This window comes from Camelus dromedarius, chromosome 21 (assembly GCF_036321535.1).
Source record: "Camelus dromedarius isolate mCamDro1 chromosome 21, mCamDro1.pat, whole genome shotgun sequence".
NCBI lineage: Eukaryota > Metazoa > Chordata > Mammalia > Artiodactyla > Camelidae > Camelus > Camelus dromedarius.
Genome location: NC_087456.1, coordinates 7,915,234 through 7,933,619, shown reverse-complemented (window position 1 = coordinate 7,933,619; position 18,386 = coordinate 7,915,234). Strand labels below are relative to the sequence as shown.

The 18,386-nt window shown below is 52.0% G+C and overlaps 1 protein-coding gene across 2 annotated transcripts in view; it reads right to left on the bottom strand.

The window, feature by feature from the left end:
* Positions 1-1,942: 1,942 nt before the first annotated feature.
* RASSF5 (Ras association domain family member 5) overlaps positions 1,943-18,386 on the bottom strand; it is a 68,846-nt gene continuing 52,402 nt past the window's right edge. For both annotated transcript variants that reach the window (XM_031438690.2, XM_064477125.1), the window contains 4 exons: positions 8,056-8,169; positions 6,557-6,854; positions 5,942-6,057; positions 1,943-4,358 (listed from right to left, as the gene is read on the bottom strand). In XM_031438690.2, the coding sequence (XP_031294550.2) occupies positions 4,206-4,358; positions 5,942-6,057; positions 6,557-6,854; positions 8,056-8,169 (681 nt within the window). In that variant the 3' untranslated portion in view covers positions 1,943-4,205. The remainder of the gene's footprint in view (positions 4,359-5,941; positions 6,058-6,556; positions 6,855-8,055; positions 8,170-18,386) is intronic.

Below are 18,386 nucleotides of genomic sequence, written 5' to 3'. Positions count from 1 at the left end.
ACAGTGGTTCCTCCCCAACGTTGGTGCACTGCCACCGACAGCCGGAAGTTGTGATGTGGCTGCAAGGTGATGGCTTAGCTACAGTGAAGAGTCTCAGCCAACAAATGCTTTCTTTAGCTTCAAACTTCTTTGCCTGGGGGCTGCTGGAAGGGGTCATCAGTTGATCTTCAGAGGGTCCACGAACTTCTCTGAAATGGTGTGAAATGAAGTGGTGAAAGATTTTGTATGATCATTTTCCTAAAAGAGCTTACCAGCTTTTGTCCAATTACAGCGGGATCACTTGATGCCGGAGCGGTTCAGAGCCCCTGCAGGGGTCCCTGCCCAGTTCATGGAAGTCACTTCCAGGACCAGAGCTCTCCTTGTATGATAGGAAGGTGGAGCGTTCTACCATCAAAAAACAATTACCCTTCACTTCCTTTTTTTTTTCTTCCTTTCTCATCTCACTTTTTTTTTTAAGCCAAGATAAGAAAAATGTCAAAGTATCCACAATATTCACAAATTCCCCACCTGGGGCTTGGAAAGGAAGAAAGGAATGAGAATGAAAATGTGTGTGAGAGACCCCTGTCTTTTGTTATTAGGCCCTGGGTTATAGGCCTTTTCACTAGTGACTTGCTGTAAGTAAACTCCTTAATTTTATCAGTCTTCTCTCTGTTGGCATGAGCATGCGGAACTGAGAAAGGGATTTCTAGAGATTGACCCCAAACGAGATTCTGTCACAACAGAACCTTTGGACAGAGTTTGATCTGTGGGAGTACAGTGTGCACAGTAGTCATGAAATATGGTCCTCACGTGAATACAGATAATGTACTTTATAAACTTCTTTCACGAACATGAAAGTCTTGGAGGGATTGGAGGCTCCTAGAGGTTGTGTTCTTGCCTTGTTAATCCCTGCTAAAGACACCGAGCCGGTCGGTACGTGGTGGGGCTGAGTGGAAAGCAGACATCCACTGTTCACTGTGGTTTGACCCAGAATTCTGCTGTGACACAGTGCTGTCAAGACCTGTGTTTTGAATGGTTTTTCCAGTCACGGTGACACATCTGCATTGACGCATCTTCCCCTTCCTCCTCGTGAATACCACAGGGGCGTGTCCGAAGGCAGGGGAGTTAGGCTGTGCGAGGGACTCTTTTTCCTGTGTGCCAAGCCAAATAATCTATGTGAAGGTCGAATTTATGGCTTTGAACTTAACCCTACACTGTAATCTAGTGAGTTTCAGTGGAAAGCAGAAACTCGTTCATTTCTGGTTTTGGTGAAATTGTCGAAAGATGCACTTCTTGGAGGTCTAGGTGAACAAGTGTTACAGACGTGCCCCGTTCCTGGACACGTTCAAGAATGTCTACTGGGTGGGGTGTTGCTCTGCTGGAGGGAGGTGGGGAGCGGACTGGATGAGCTCTGAGGACCCCCATTCATTGTGCTGTGTGTGATCAATACTGGAAGGCAGGCGAGAGTTTCTTTTTAAGAATTTTTATGTGGTTATTGCCATGATTACTGAGACGTTCCTTTGATGGAAGTCAGAGCTAAAGTGAAAGGACTGTTAGTCATCTAATCTAACCCTCTTCCTCCAGGTGAGATGATCTTAAACTTTCAAAGACTCATTCCTATCTGATTTTTTAAATCATTCCAGAAATAGAAGAGGCATTGCTTAACTCAGTAGCCTGTCCTGGTGTTTAATCACCCGTAGCTCCAGAAAGCCCCTCCTCTTTCCTGAGTAAGTACTCTTTTTGGAGTAAGTCCCCTTTCCTCGCCCACTCTCTGGGGGTACAGCCAGGCACCTGGGCAGCATCCCCCGGCTCAGGCCTTTGGACAGTTTTCTCAAGATTATTTGAACAGTAGCCTTCATTTCTCCATTTGTTGGCAAAAGGAAAATCTGATTCTGCTAAGAAGTGTGTGCGTTCCTCTGTCCCCCACCCCCAGCTCCCAATTCAAAGATGTCTCCAGTCTGAATCATTTTTACAAGCTTTTATTACTTTTTTTTCTTAAACCCATATAAGAAAGACATTTAAAAAGAAAATATCCTCAGAACACTTACACACTGGCCAACACAACCATAGAAGGCACTGCCAGCAGTCCCGCCCGCCCAGGACGGAGGGGACACTTCCTACATACTACACTTGGACCTCAGCCTGGGTCCTGGTCTAAGTGTGCTTTAGATAAAGTCTCAATTTTCTCATAATTTTCATATTTCATAAACACCCCATCTCTTTATATACAGCAATATGCCTTTATGTATATATGTACATGACTTCTTTCCTTCTCAAAAATAAAATAGCCGCCCCATCAGAGGGAGGTTCTCAGCAGCATTCACAGCGGTTGCAGCAGGAGCCGTGCGTCCACTAATGTTAAAGACATGCAGCGTGAAGGAGAGGGGACTCTCGCCCACCCCCGTCAATATACAGCGGGGAGAGAGGTTTTTTTTTAAGGGAGGGAAGTGATAAGGCTGAGCAGGAGATGGCAGATAACCAGGGTTTTTATGATGTAAAAAGTATTTTTCAGCTGCCTAGCTTGTGCTGTTCTTGCAGCTCTGAAGACTTAACAGCTTATATGACAAGGGGTCTGCGTTCCTTCTGGGATCAGGGGCAGTGTGGATTCAGCGAGGGTCAGGGAGGGAACTCCTGAGGCTACGCGAAGAAGCGTGGGCTCCAACCAACCCAAGAGGGACTTGGGAAGGCAGAGGACAGCAAAGAAATGGTCTCTCAGAGGCTGGATCGGAAAACCGGCCCTGCTTTGAAAGTCCTGCTCCCTCTGCACTGGGGTGTCCCTGCAGTCCTGGCTATTTGCTGCAAGCTCCCTCTGCACTGGAGTGTGTCTGCAGTCCTGGCTGCAACTGTTTGGCTAGTTTAAGCTGAACCTAAACAAGGAGGCAGGACAAATGTAGAGTTGGGAACCTGATCCGCCCTGTCCAGGCGGCTGGACCTCAGGAGGCCTGCGACCCTCGTCCCCCACTTGGAGGGACGGCTCTCCTGGTCCTGTCTCCCACACTGCCGCGGTCCACTTCCTGGCAGGTGCAAGCCAGCAGCAGAGCTTCAAGCAAACGTGCCCTGCTCCTGGTCCCTCTCTGAAAACAAAAAGGCACTGAGGTCAGCGGGAGGCCAGCCCCACGGGCTCACTGAGCACAACGCACGGGCTGGCCATGTTTTGAACACAAAGGACTTCAAGTTGGCTGAGTTGGAGGTTCCCCCCCACTGTAGTCAAGGCAGCTCATCTGGAAGCACCTGGAGATCCTAGAGTCCCAGTGGGAGGAGAGAGGCAGTGCTGGAGGCCAAGGGGGAAACCAAGGCAGCCAGGCCTCCCCGGCTCTCCAGCCGGGGAAGGCTGCAGACAGCTTGGACATGTTTATCTCCAACGCTTTTTGACTTCGACTGCCTGTTTTCTGTACTCAGCAGACATTAAAAATGGTAAATGGCTGGTTTCCCTTTGGTGGAAACACACAAGGATGATGGCAATGTTAAATTCAAGGCTGTAACTTAGAAACAAACAGTTGTCGACAAAGATGTGGCTGAGGACCACACATACACAGATATATACATGCCTTTGGGTTTACATGTGCGACTCTTGGGCGATCAGGGCCAGGGCCAGCTGCAGCTTCTCTGGAAATCTCTCAGGCAACCTCAGCTTTGGGGGTCCTAACCTGAGCATCTGGGGCCAGTGGCTTTATGACCTTCCCTTAAGCATGAACAACGGGCACCTGGGGACAATGGGGGACAGTCCTTTTATGAGCATTATCCTGCTTTCAGGGTTTTAGCTCAGACTTGCTAAAGAAATATGCTACAATTTTTGACTCATAAATAAAGGTACTGTGGATGGCAAACGAGAGAAATTGAAGAAGGAAAGCCAGAGGAAGAACATCTCTCTCTAAAACCTTTTTTTTTTTGTTCCTTTGCCGGCTGGTGCGAAGGGTTCCAGTTTGGTTATGAGAGAGGCAACTGTGTGGTTTGTGAAAGGCTTGCAGACGGCGGGCGAGAGGACGCAGTGGTTCTTTCACACAAGCACTGCTCCTGGGCCGTGTGCGAAGGGGCGCGGCGTGGCGGCAGGCAGGCCCCAACCCCACACACACATGTTCATCAGAGATTTCATGCCACATCTGGAACTGCTGGGCAGGCACAAATGCACCCACCAGAGGGCTCCTGAGAAAAAGTGTCTGTTGCAAAATAATAATTAATAATACAAATACATCCATGGGCATCAGGAGAAGAGGAGGCCAGACGGGTTAGCCAGGTTTGCCCTGGGACTCTCTTAAGGCCTCCTCCAGTTTCTGCCTAAACTTGTCATACTTCTTTTGCACTTGTTGGATTTTGTCCTGCTCCTCTTTTTCCAGGATTGTTACGAAGTTCTGGAGCTCGGGGATGGAGAAGGCATCCCACTGTGAGGGGAGAGAGAGAACAGGAGACAGGTTAGAAGCCGCACGGCCTGGGGGCCCTGCTACCCTCTTCTTCACACACCGTGCACACGGTTTACTGCCGACTAGGCAGATGTGACGAGTAAAGCCTGGGCTTTCCGTGTCATACCAGCAGCAAAATTTCAAATCCTGGCCTCTCACGGCCAAGAGTTCCTAGTCCATGAGCCAGGTTTTAATTTGGACGATCAATAACCTTAAATTTCTCTCTAGCAGCTGAGATCTTAACAGTGATGCTCGGGGCTCTGTTGACCCGCTCCAGCTGTCTGCTTTGGGGTGATCAGGACAGGCTCCCCACATGCTGACCCTCAGGTGGCATTTGGAGGAGAGCTGGACTGGGGAGTCGGGAGGCTGGGCTTCAGCCTGACTCCACCGTGTGACCTTGAGCACAAAACTCCACCCTCCTCAGCCTGTTTTCTCGTCCTCCATGGAAGTAGGGTACCTGCCTCCCTTGGCTGGCAGAGCAGATAGTAAGTCACCTGCCCGGCTCTGCAGAGCCTGGTGGGCCTGGGCCTGCCCGGTGGCACCTGGCCTCTCTGGACAGAAGGCAAGTCTGACTTGTCTCAGGCTGACCCAGGAGCTGAGGCACCCATGGGGTCAGGCATTTCAACTCCTAAGCTCTTAGAGCGCAAAGGAACTTTAGGGTTATCTGGTTTAATCCTCACATTGGATAAATGAGAACACGGAAGAGCACAGAGGGAGACAGCATAACCACAGTCAGGGCTCAGAGCAGCAAACCCAGAACTAGGACACAAGCCTCTAAACCCCTAGGCCTGGAGCCTTCCTGCGGGGCGGGCAGCGTTCACACGTTCTCAGTGGAATACTTTTCCCAAACAAAACCATCCACACGCTCCGATATATAAAGCAGGTGGACGCAGAGCTGCCTGGTGGAAGCAGGACCCCTGCCCCCCAGATCCCCCAAATCTCCACAGTGACCCCCGAGACTGCTCCCCACACCCTGGCCTCCACTGAACGCCATGTGACAAACTCTGTGAGACACACCTGCTCGTGGTCACTCCTCTGTGACCCCACCTGCCATGTACCCCAGGCCACAGGGAGCACCAGCCTGGTTCACCCGACTTCACACCACAGACCAGACTCTGGTGAGACCCCCTTGGGGGAGTGAGGTCCATTTTTAAGAACCAGGGAGAGACAAATGGCTCAAAAATACCCGTGCCCAGTGGAGCCCAGGCATGGGACTTGCTGGGCCTCAGGCCATCCGGAAGCCAAAGAACCTGGGCCAGAACACAGGGAGTTTCTCAGTGCCCCTCCACCCTGAGTTTTCAGAAGTAAGGCACATGAAATCCTGTCTTTCCACAGGCCTTGCCAGACACAGGCCCTGACTTGCTCCCCGAGGGTGCCTACCATCCTGCCTTAAACACAGAGCCTCGGCCCCCACCCCGGCTTGACTCCCTTGAGTCATTTTCCTGGTGCGCTGCTGCGCGTGGCCCCCACCTACGCTGGGTGGTGAAGGACCATTGCCCCCCTGAGCCCACCCGGTGTGCCCTGCAGCCTGGGTTTGTGCAACAAGTGAAGGGGCCCAGACCCACCTCCACCTCTCCTGTTTCATTCTCCTTTAGCACGAAGCTGAGGACATCCGTGTCGGGCCCGGCGAGTAGGCGCAGGTAGAGGGGGCGGTCAGCCACGGAGAGTTTCTGGAAGAATACTGGAAACCAAGACAGGGGGTTGGGCGCGGGTCTTGGAAAAAGAAGGGCAGGGGCCCAGGATGGGTGGGGACAGAACTGGAGATGCAGAGCTGGGTGTTTCTAACTGAAAGCAGTCATCCTTTTAACCTAATGACATGAACCTGACGAGAATAAACAGGGTAACCACCTTTATCTTTGGCGTCTGCTGGAGTTGGAAGCATGTTTCCATTCACATCATCCCCCAAAAGATTAGCAGGACTGGTAGGGCGGGGTCTGTCCCATGCACCAGATTAGGAAGTGAGAGCCCAGGGTGTGGTTTCCTGAAGTCACATGTGGAGGGAGGGGCACCAAGGGCGGGCAGGACCCACGTGTGGTCCTTCCACAGACCCGATGCCACGTGGGTGGCTGGACTGCGGTTCCAAGAGACGCCCACTCCTCCCGCCCACGTGTGGCAGGGTCTAGCAGGGGAGCACAGAGGTGGGAAGGGGAGTTTCTGGTTGGGAGCTCGCTCTCTCCTACCTTGCCCGTCCTTGTGTATCCGCTTAAAAAGTGCAAACTTCTGGGGATTGTCCACGACCATGAACTTCTTGAGCAGCCCCTGGATGACCTCGCTGACCGTGGTGGTGCTGCTGATGTGCAGCTGCTTGATGGCATCCAGCGGCAGGTAGAAGGATGTCCGCTTGTCCGTGGTGGCTGCCAGGTTCACTTCCTTGATGGCGTCATAGATGGACTGGGGCCGGATCCCGGCCGGCACGGTCACCGGCCGCTGAAGTTTCAAATGCACTTTGATGAAACCCGTGTAGGTGCCGTCTTCACTCTGCCAGGGGTGGGAGGTAGTGTGGGGTCAGGGCGGGTTTGTTCTGCTTAATCCTATCTGCACTCTGGGCCACAGACCCAGGTCCCAGGGGCCACAGGGGCTTTTCCTAATGGCAGTGCCACCCTAGTCAGCCCCCTACCTGTCTCGCTGAGTTCCTTCCTGCCTCTGCTCACCTGGGAGTGCTGGAGGGGCAGAGACACTGTTCCCCCACATTGGACCAGCAGAAGGCCCACAGTATCCAGCTGCACGTGGGGCCACTATGGCTTTCCCTCCCAAGAGGCTCAGGCTGCCTGTCCCAAATCCCCCTGCCACCAGATAGGTGCTGATCGCCTTTGGTGAGTCCCCACACCAGGAGGCAGGGCCTGGAGTAGCCTCTCTAATTTGCCCTTCCAAACCACGGAGGAACAGGAAGGCTCTCTAACAAGGTCCTCAGAGAGCCAGCCCACTGGATTTCCTCCTGCATCTCTTTCCAAAACCCAGCAGCCTGCAACACTTAAACCTGGGCCCACCTGCCACTGGATTTCCTGGCGCCCTAGTCTGGCTGAAGCCCCAAAGTGCTAGTTGCCGCCAGCCACCAGCAGGGGGCAGGGTTCTCCTACCGTCTGCTCCCCTCCCCACTGAATACAGCCCTTCCCAACCTGGCACAAAGTTGGTGCCCTCTCCTCTCTGAGATCTAAGGAAGTGTCCCTGGACACAGGCTGTAACTGTGCAGCCACCAAGAAGGGGAGGAGGAGGAACCTCCAGGGCCCTGAGTCACAGCTCCCACAAAAGCTTTGACAAAAGGGCACTGCTATCTCTATTTTACACTTAAGCTCAGAGAGGTTAAGAAAGTTTCCCAAAGCCACAAGTTAAAAAGGGGAAGAGCCAGAGATTGGATCTGGATCTTATTCTAAAGCCCATTCTATTTGCCTAAAGCACGTGGAGGCCCCTGACACCCTGGACTCTCAGCCTCACACAACCTCTGAGGCCTCCAGAGGCCCCAAGAAAGGGGAGGGACCTCCAGCGTGGTCCCAGAATCCAGAGGGAAGCAGGGGAGCCACACTGGATGGGGGTGAGGAGTAGGGGGGTGGAGAAAGGGAGCTGGTGCAGGGAGTAGGGGAGGGGAGTGGGGAAGGGGAGGGGAGTGGGGGAGGGGAAGGGAGAGGGGAGGACCCCCCACCCCGCCCCCCAGGACGGAGAGCGGGGTGGGGCGCGCGCTCACCAGCTTCATGCCCAGGCAGTTGTTCTCCCGGGTGTTGTAGCTGTCGATCTTCTGCTTGATCTCCTGCAGCGTGGGTGGCGGGCACTGCGGCTCCTCTGCGGGTTTACAGACATTCTGGAACAAAGATGTGAAGGTGGGTGTACACTGGTTCTCAGGATGAGAAAGGGAACCGCCACGTCCTCCCAAAGGCCAATCTGACCAAGCGTAAGTGAGCCCCAGCCCCACGTGGTGTAAAGGAATCACGTGGACTCAGGCTGAAAACAATCGAAGGTCAAAGCCCAGCTGGGCCACGGCCTAGCCAGCCACCCCTGGGGAAGTAACTGACATCGCTCTCGGCCTCAGGCTCCTTACCTGTGAAATGGGGCAACACCTATCCCTCAGGCTTGCTGCAAGACCCGTGGGAAAGGGCCTGGCACACAGGCACTGGGTATGACTCTGGCCAAGCAGCAGAGCTATTTTGCTCATGGGGGACTGCTGCGGAAAGATGCATTTAGATGCTAAGGGAGATGCAAAGAAATGTAAGCCAGGGCCCACCTCCTCAGGGAAGTAATGATAGAGCTGGAGAGTCAGGAATAGACACGTGGTCCCAGCATAGGCTGACGGCAATGACAGCGATTCTCCCAGATCGAGAGGACCAAGGGCACATGGATATCAGTTCAGGCCCCATGTCACTGGTCACAGCGCTTTGCAAATAATAATATACATACACACACACACATACGTACATATACATACACATATACACGTATGTACGTATACATACATATATACACACACATATATATTTATCCAATGAATGCGTGAACTGGTGGGGGCAGGAGGCTGTAGCCTTCTCTGATAATTGAGGGGATGGACCTCTTCTCCTGGGGCAAAGGGACAACCAGCGTCTACTCAGCACTTCGTCTGGGCCAAGTGCTTGGCATGCATTATCTCATTTAATCCCCAGAACCCAAACTGTGAGACAGAGTTTATTACCCACATTTCACAGGTGAGATGACTGAGACTAAGAAGAGTTTGGTAACGTGCCTAAAGCCCTACGCTCAGTCTGTGCAGAACGAAAGGGGACTCCAGGTCCATTCTGCTGTGTTCTTCCCATGGCATCACCATTTATCCTTCTCACAGGTTCCCCTGGTGTCCTCCCCGTCCCCCTCCAGGGAAGGGTCAGGAAGAATGAAGCCAAGGAGATGGAGGGCGATGGCCTTCACCCTGTGGAGAGAGTCCAGGGGACAGTTCTGGGGTTCTAAGCAACTCCACCTGACTGTCAGTTCCCTGGGTTTCTCTTGAGTCCATTTCCACCCGCTGTCCCTGTTTAGTCCTCATGCTGTCCCTGTGCGGCCAGCAGTGCCGGAGCTACAGTTTGGGGAAATAAACAGGTCGGTCAAAGCCCACCAAGAACTTGCCAGGGCTTAGAAGTCTGGTGGACCCAGGGCAGGGCAGGATGGTCCTTTGGCAAATGAGGGAACGGGCCCAGAGGGCAGGAAGACCGTGTTCTCCGGGCTGCCTCTCTGACGGCAGCACCCAGCACGGTCCTGTGGGTGTCTGGTTTGGTTAGGGAATCTCACAGCCACGCAGTCATCACAACACCACCCATCGGAACACGCTGGTCACCCACAGCAGAGCTGCCCGGCCTTCCTACCTCCCGCACGCCTGCTCGTGGGAAACATGTCACACTCAGCAGGATGCCTTCACTTCCTCCTTCCACTTTCTGATAAGATGCCAGGCTCTGTGACTGCCGAGGGGAGCTAGTGGGGCCTCCCACACCCACCCCTCAGCACAGAGACCAGCTGACATCCTTTTTCCATCACAGCATCTTCCATTGGCTTGTCTGCTGCCCTCTGTCCTCGTCCTCAAGGATCCTGATCAGAACAGCGCTGGACAGTCACATCCCTTCTCTTACATATCAAGTATGTAATTACAAGACAGAGGCTCAGAGAGGTTAAGAAACATGCCTGTGGTCCCACTGCTAGTAAGCATCTGTGTGTGGCCTGGAACTAAGTCCACTGAAGTCTGGAGCCCACACTCTTCTCAATTCACCTCGTGGCCACCCTAGGATGGCCGCTCCTGCCACTCCCAGAGTGAATGGTCACTGAAATCCCATGCCGCAGGGCTGGGATGAGCAGCTGTCACCCCAAGGCCTATAATTACATGGCCTGTGAAATGTTCATCCAAGATGTATGTGATCGGTGCGTCAGGCCCAGGGGACCTCAGGGCCTGGGACACTGTGTCACCTGCAAAGATGTTAAGGGGGGACTTCTAACCTCTGGTTGGAGGAGGTGGCCGCCAGGATGCAGGGGCCCCCCTTTTTCTTGGTGGCCACTCAAGTCTCTGGAACAGGGCCCCACTTCCATCAAGGACCACCCAAGGGGAAGCACTCCCCTGGGGCATCTCCTGTCTGCCTGAGCTGAGCAGCAAGTGGTGTAAGCCTCATTGTGAGAAATATTCCAGGAGCTTCTAGGGTTTTCTCTCCATCATTTAATTATTTTTTATAGATGAATATGAGACAGCTGTTAACTCCTAAGGAGCATCAGCCTACTTACTTCAGAGACAGACAGGATGGGGCATAAGTAATGGTAACCAGATACTGGTCTTTCTGACTAGAAGCTCCCAGAGGCAGCAAACACATCTGATCCCACAGAGATGTACCCAGATGGGTGGGGGCTGGGGGTGGGGTCTCAGGGGGGTCAGGGGATGAAGAATGAGAAGCTCCATTGTGAGGGTCCCTGGGTTAATAAATCAACAGCCAATGAAGACCTCTCATAGTTTCCAAGTGAGCTACGCCCATTTCGCTGTAAGAAAAGGCAGATCGTGCTGGCTTTCAAAGGCCAGGGTTCCAGCCTGGTTTTGAATACAGCAAGAGTCAGAGCTGCCTTAATGGAAGGTTTTTTCTTCCTGTTCTCTTTTCCTTCAGCAGATAACCCATCTGTTCCCCTTCCCACCACAAACCTAGGGAAGTGATGCAAGCGGCCATGGGCACCCTTTGCAGGACTGACGCAGAGATGGCCATCCTGACCTCACCACCCTGTCTGCAAGGGCCAGGAGCTCTTACCCTGGCACAGCAGCGCCCCAGGTTGCTGCCCACACCAGATCGGGCAGACAAGATCTGACTTATGGACTGAGTGAATTACCTTCCAAAGCAGGCCAGCCAATTAGCCAGCCAGCGGCAGCCAGGAGAGCTCACTCTCCTTTCCCATCTGAGAGATGGTGGAAAATCTAGACCAGCGGTGCTTCAACTTGGCTGCACATGGACTCATCTGGGGGATCTTTAGAAACACAACGCCTGGGCGCCACCCTGGAGATTCCAATTTAATTGGTCTGGGGCGCAGCCTGGGCATAGGGATTTTTTTAAAAAGACTCCCAGGTGATTCTGGTGTGCAGCAATGTTTGAGAATACCCAGTACAGACCCGTCCCAAGCAATTTCAGACCTCAAAGGTCCCCATCTAGCTGCAGAGTGAACACATTGGCACCCACAGATACCCACTGCCCCAAAGGTTTACCGAAAAGGCAATATCCAGCGTGTGAACAGATCAGTAATATTGTAATCTTCAGAGAATAAGTCAAAGACCCCAATTTCCATTCACCTGCCAGATTCTCAAGTCCTCAAAGTGAAGGATTTGTCTCCATCTATGGGTACAGAGCTGGAAACCAGGCAGACAGAGTTTTGTCTACTGGGGTGGCCCAAGATGGAGACAGAATGGGGAACTCACTCTGTTACGACTGTAAAGATACAGGCACTGGCTCTGAGGTGTCTCTCCTAGGACGTTTACACGTCTTGCTGCACCTGGCACGGGATGCACCTGCTCTGATTAAGCCCCTGGCATTGGTGGCAGATGGCTGAGCTGATCCCAAAGCACCCAGCTCATTCAGGGCACTGGTGAAAGGTAGGTTTGTGCTCATATGCGCTAAGCCATGGAAAGGCTGTGTCCTCGCTTAACTCTCGGGGTTGTTCGGCTGTAGCCAAGGGAAGGGGCTGCGTGCTAGGAGCCAGAGCACAGATTACCCGCTCAGACAGTCATCCTCAAATTTTTCAATTAAAATACCTGTGACACCCAAATAAAGAGGACCAACCTCTTGTGGTCCAGGACCTATCTTACAGCAGATCTGCCCTAAGTTGAATTTTACTTTATTTTAAGAGAAAAAAACCCCAAACACTGGTTAACTCTGCATTCTAATCAATGACATGTGTAAAGTCTTAATTTGGGTCATTGGCAGGTGACCCAGTGAGCTGCCAAGAAGAGACTCTGAGTGAAGCCTGTGGCTTTCAGTCTCCCCAGCTGGGCACAGGGCAGCCCACGAAAACACTTAGCAATGACAGGACCCCCCAGGGTGAGCAGTGGGCTGAGGAGACTGTGGGCCCCTCCACGCTAGAACCATCAGATACACTCATGTCCATTTTTTTCTGGACCTAATCACACAAACCTCATTTTTGCCAGAAATTCCACTCTCCCTCTTTTTAAGCTTGTCAGCCTCTTCCTCCTGCCCGTGGCTTTCATCATCTGACTCCTGTCTTCCTGTCTGAAGTCCTTCATCTGGCAAGGTCTCTCTGACCACCCCGCCCTGAAGGATGACAGCCATGGTCCTTTACTGTCATTTACTGCCTAACTGTGCACTAAACACCATTCTGCTCCCTTAGCACATACTAGCTCATTTCATCCCCATCACAAATTTATGAGGAATGGTTTAATCATACCCATTTCACACATGAGGAGACTGAGCCCCAGCAAGGTTAACAGCTAACCTACATCTAAAGCTAACACTGTACTATCCTGCACTGAAATATGCATCTACTTATATTAACTTCCATGGAGACCATCCACCTTGGTTTTTCTTCCCAACTAGACAGACCCTCCTTAATGACACCATCCTTCTATCTCTTCTCTATGCCCGGTGGTCCTGAAGCATGAAAGAGATAATTAATGCTTGCTTAAGAACCTTAGCTGGTCTCCCATTACCTTCAGGGGGAGAAAAGGTCTTACTTTCTGCTAAGGATCTCAGTGCAGAGTCTTGGGTTTCAGTGTGGACTGAGTTCTGGGAGGGAAGCACCTGCGCCTGTCTTGGCCACCAGGGAGTCGCAGAGCCCAGCCCCAGCTTGGCACACAGTGGAGGCTCAGGCACCACCTGCAGAATGAACTTGTGCTTGGGTTCTGACTCCCACTACTAAGTGATCTTGAAAGAGTCAGATAATATCGTTAAGCCTCAGTGTCCTCATCTCTAAAAATCCCTTTATTGTTTCATAGGATGGATGCCAAGGTACAGCCAAATGAGATAACGGGTATTTGGGAAACGATCGAACCCATCCAAAGGCATGAACTGTGACTGTCACTCCAGGCGTACAAAGTCCTCCTCCTGTGAGCCAGCCTCATTTCTCACTTTCCTTGAGCACTTCCCCTGGGTTGGCCCACGTGCCACAGGGTTTGTTCATTACTTTCTCTACATGAATGGTTGGGAAACTTTTCCTGTAAAGGGCCAGGCAGCAAATGTATCAGGCTTTGCATGCGATCCAGCCTCCACTACAGCTGTTTAACTGCCATCGCAGCAGAGGGCAGCCAAAGGAGGAGCATGGCTGTGTTTTGATAAAAATTTATTTATTTATGACTCTGGCCCATGGGCCCATCTCTGCTCTACACTGTTGTTTGTGCAGTCTCTCTGCCTAGAATACATAGCCTCCATCTCCCCTAGTTCCTTCCGTCTTCTCGGTGTCGTTTCCCAATGAAATTTCTCTGGCCCACAACAATCCCCTCATTCTCTGCTCTCCTACCCTCTTAGATCCCTGACATCTTAATTTCCAGATGGAGAAAGATATATGCAGGCTTGCACTGGTCCCTGCCTTTTTCCTGATACCACACTTGGGTCGAGAATCAGATGTTTCCTGTGTCCTGCCTCCCATCACCAGCGGGTGGGTGCTTGGTAACTTCACTCGCACTTAATGGACACTTTTCACAAGAAGGTGAAGGCTTTATCACTTCATTGGAGTTCTGCTTTCTCTCCTCCCTTCCCCAAAGAGGAGGCAACAAGCTGGACGGGACAGGATGCAGGTGGGCAACCAGGTTCACTCACTGGCTCAGGGACTCACTCCCAGACACCATTTCATGGACTCAAAGCCTTAGATCTCTGTCGCAGCAAAGCTGCAAATCTCCACGGGCCATGGACCTCTGTCGCTGCCTGCTAATATTACCTCCGCCACGGCAAGGACCTATGGAGATGCCTTCACAGCCCATATGGCTACATTTAGCGTCTAATTAAATGCTGCTTTTTATTGTTTAATTATTGTCTCACCCATGTGAATCCCATCTCCCCAGCGAGATGCTCCTTGGAGGGAGTCAGACATGATATCTGATAATTATGCTTCCTTTGCATCCCCCACAGGGCTCAGCAGAGCCCTGGGCTGACCTCCAAGGATGCGTCAGATTGTGTTGATTGTGTGGCAGGGAGGAGGTAAGGTGGACCAGGGAGGGTGATTCCCAGCCCAGAGCCCAGCGCGGACACCAGTGAGGTCCGGGAGGACCTCACACTGACCTACACCCCAAGGGGCAGAAGGTGTGGGCTGTGGAGGGGCTGTGGGTTTGGGCTGGAAGCCAGCCCACGGCTCAGCTCTTTGCAGCTTCTGGGTGAGAATAAACACAAGACCATCAAATGACCTGTGACCTCTGGAGACTTCTTCTCCTCCCGGGGCCTTCATTTCCTCATCCAGAGAAGCTCTAAGGCCCTTCTGCAGCAAGTAAGGTTTTACATAGAAGATATGACAGGTCGTTTCTTTCATCACTGCTTCCTCTTCTATTTCAGAGAACTGGGTGTGGGGATGGGGGCTCTCGGAGCAGAGCTGGGCTTGTCTGAGCTGCAGCAGCGACGACGGGTTGAAAACAGCGCTAAGAACGTTCCAAACGTTTCTCTATGACTTTACTTTTCTCTTTACTTGCCACAGGCTTTCTCTACTTTTCTGCCAGACCCCATATTCGCCAAGCTCAAGCAGGTCTGCACCTTCTGAACTCACATGGTTCAAGAGAACAAAACAAAAACTACCCCGGAAGCCGGTCACCATGAGCCTCGGCCACATTTCCTTTTTCTTAGCTCTGAGCAAATCTGTCAGCAGCAAGTCTTCTGCCCCCTGGGTGGAAGGTATCTCCAGGCCTCTGTCAGGGAGGAGAGCCCCAGGCACCCTCTGACTGAGAATGACCATCTGCAGATGGCTTCCACTCTGATCTGCTGCCCTGCAGCAGGGCTGGCCCCGCACACCGGGGGGTTTCTGGTCGGCATGTCTGAACTAGGACCCCCTGAAGGAAAGGGGCAGGGGCCCGTCTGTCTCGGCTGGGTTTGGGACGCCTTGCTCGATGCCCAGACCACATTCAAGGCTCACTGGCCCCTTTATGATGGCCCCAGACAGATGGGAAAGAGGAAGCCCCACGGGGCTTCGCCACAGGGCCCCCTCCCAGGTCCGGGTTTTGGATTGGCTTCCCCAGCCACACCCACGGCAGTGAAGGGGTTGATTCCCACAAGTCTCTCTATGGAGCTGTCCAATGTCCCAAAATAAAAGGTTCAGAACCTCCTAAACTGTGTTCTCCGATAGGTTATTCCCAGCAGAGGAAGGAAGGAAGCATGGAGCCACCCTTACGAGCAGAACCATGTGGAATTTGAGCTGCCTTGGGAGGATGCAGAGAAGCAGTGGAAAAAAAAAAGGGTGGGGGGAATTTGAGAAACTGGGAAGAGTCTAAAGTCCCCAAAGACAAAATACAGAGCAGATGGTCAATGTAGACAGTCAGCCAACAGGAACTGATTGAATTGTCTATGGGCTGAGGACTGTGAAAGGCACCTTGGGACATGAAACCACTGGGTGTGGTCCCTGTCCTAGGAGCCCACAGGTTATCTGAGGAGGGAAGACAGAGGTGCACGTGATGTGGACCCCGGAACAAGCACAGTGCATCCGGGTCTGAACCTCGGCAGTCTTGCTCCATGTGTATGGGTGTCACGCCAGCCGATTCCCTGGGCTGTCAACATGTCCTGGAGCCCAGGCACGGCGTCCCTCACTCTTCCATGTGTCCATCTCAGTCTACAGGCAGGAGCAGGTCATCTGGGGTAGCAGGAGCCCCAGGCAGGAGGCTGGGAGAGCCCTGTGGCCTTGGAGATACGGTGACTTAGGTTCAAATCCTGCAGTGCCTCATTATAATCATAAAAATCTCAACAGCTAGGCCCTCTCAGGGCTTCGCAGTCACACTGTCATTTAATCCTGAAATAATTTAATGAAGGAGGTGTGTTATAACCCACTAGGTCATGCTGCCTTCACATGGGGCCATGGGTTGGCCTTTGCTGGCCATACCCTTGGTCTTCTGTGAACATGGGCAAGTCGGTCTCATTGAGACAGATTTCTTTGCTGGTGAAACACAGATATTAGGACCTTCTTTATACATTTACTGGGGAGGTGGAATGAGATCGTTCATCTGGATGTGCTTAGCACAATGTAAGCACATAATAAGCATTCAATAAACGGTAGCTGGTGCACCACCACGGTAACTACAACCTCACCTCTAGTCATTTGTCTGGCAGGGCAAAGGGAAGTTTGGTTGGTGGGGATTGACCGCCATGCAAGAGTCCTCTTGCCTTGACCTTGACCCCTGACAGGCCTTTCAGCCTCTTGTACATCCTTAGCACTTTCATCACTGGGGCTGTGGGCCCTTTTCTCCATAAAGAAATTATTGGAAATTGTATTTTATGATTTACAGCATTGCTACAAAGACAAATAGATTAATGTCATATATTAAAATACTTTCTTCAACCTAAAGGTTCATTTTTTCCTCCTGATTTTAAAAGAAATTAAAACATCTTTGTGGGCCCCTAAAGTATTCCATGCCCACTTGTGTCCCGTGGATAAGTCAGTGGTGCTTCCAGCTTTTGAGCCCCAGGTAGGGTGACCAGCTGTCCTGGTTTGCCTGGGACTGAGTTTTCTTGGGATGCAGGACTTCCAGTGCCAGAATCAGGACGGTCCTGGCAAACCAGCACATTTAGTTACCTTAGCCCCAGGGACCACCCCTGCCCCAACCCTCTCAGTCCTAGATGGACTCCCTCCCTCTCTTTCTCTGTCTACTGCAGGCCCAGGACACTGCTTGCTCTTCTGCCCTCTGCAAAGCTGCATCCATGTACTCTCCCCTGGAGGTTTTCCTGACAGTCCCTCCCCACGCCCCACCCCCAGCCTGGCTGCCATCTGGACACGATTGCTCTGGTTGTCAAGATCAGCACACATCCTTGCAGCTTCATCTCAGAATGTAAGCTTCCCAATGGCAGAGACTGATGCAGTGCCCAGAACAGCGCCTGGCACATGGGAGGGGCCATTAAACATTTGCTGAATGGGGAGGTGGGTACAGCTCAACGGTAGAGCGCATGCTTAGCATGCACGAGGTCCTGGGTTCAATCCCCAGTACCTCCTCTAAAAAAAATAAATAAGTAAACTGAATTACCTCCACACCCCCCAAAAAAGAATACACAAAAAAGGAAAGAAAAGAAAAACCAGTATTTGCCTAATGAATTGAATAAAACACAAAGAAGCAATAAGACACACACATGCATACACACACATACAACCCAAAAACAAATATAGGGAAATTAAAGATTCCAGGATTGTACACGGGCCCTATAGGGCTCCTCGCAGCTATCTACTTCTGAGCACTGGGACCTGGAGGAGGCACCTGTATTTCTGAGGGTAGATGATGTAAACCTCTTCCATTCCTGTTATCCCCTCTCCTGGGCCTTCAGGAAGCCCCTTTTTAAGCTCAAAGGTCTAATGTGTGAATCCAGGCAGAACAGGGTGACACCCATTCCACTGCAATGGCCACAGGGATTTCCCTCTTTTGTGCTCTCAAGAGTTTTTAGGGCACAAGAAGGTCTTGTTTCAGGTTGGTCTTCTTCACTGGGTTTCCTCTAGGTCCCTGTCTCCTTTCAGCCTTCCTGACACCTTACTTGGATCATTCAGCCTGAGAAGTCCCCCTCCTCTTCCAAGAGGATTTGCTCCCCTGGAGCTGACATATCTTTTGGGGATACGTGCCTCAATTGCCTACTTCTGTCCAGAATTAGTGGGCTCTCCAACAGCATCACTTACGCCCCAGCTGTTCTAGCACCGACTTCATCCTCTTCGTAGTAGTATGAATTATGTCAAAGCCTGTCTTCCACATAACACCGTGAGCACTCCAAAGCCAGGAATTGTACCTTTTTGATCTCAGCACTCCCAGAGAGCTCAGGACCAGAGTACTGCAAAGTGAATTAGGGACGCTGGTGGGCAAGGTGAGTGGGTGGGTCCCAAAACCTGGTCCTAGACCCCAGTCTCTCCAAAGGCTGGACTTGGCTCTCT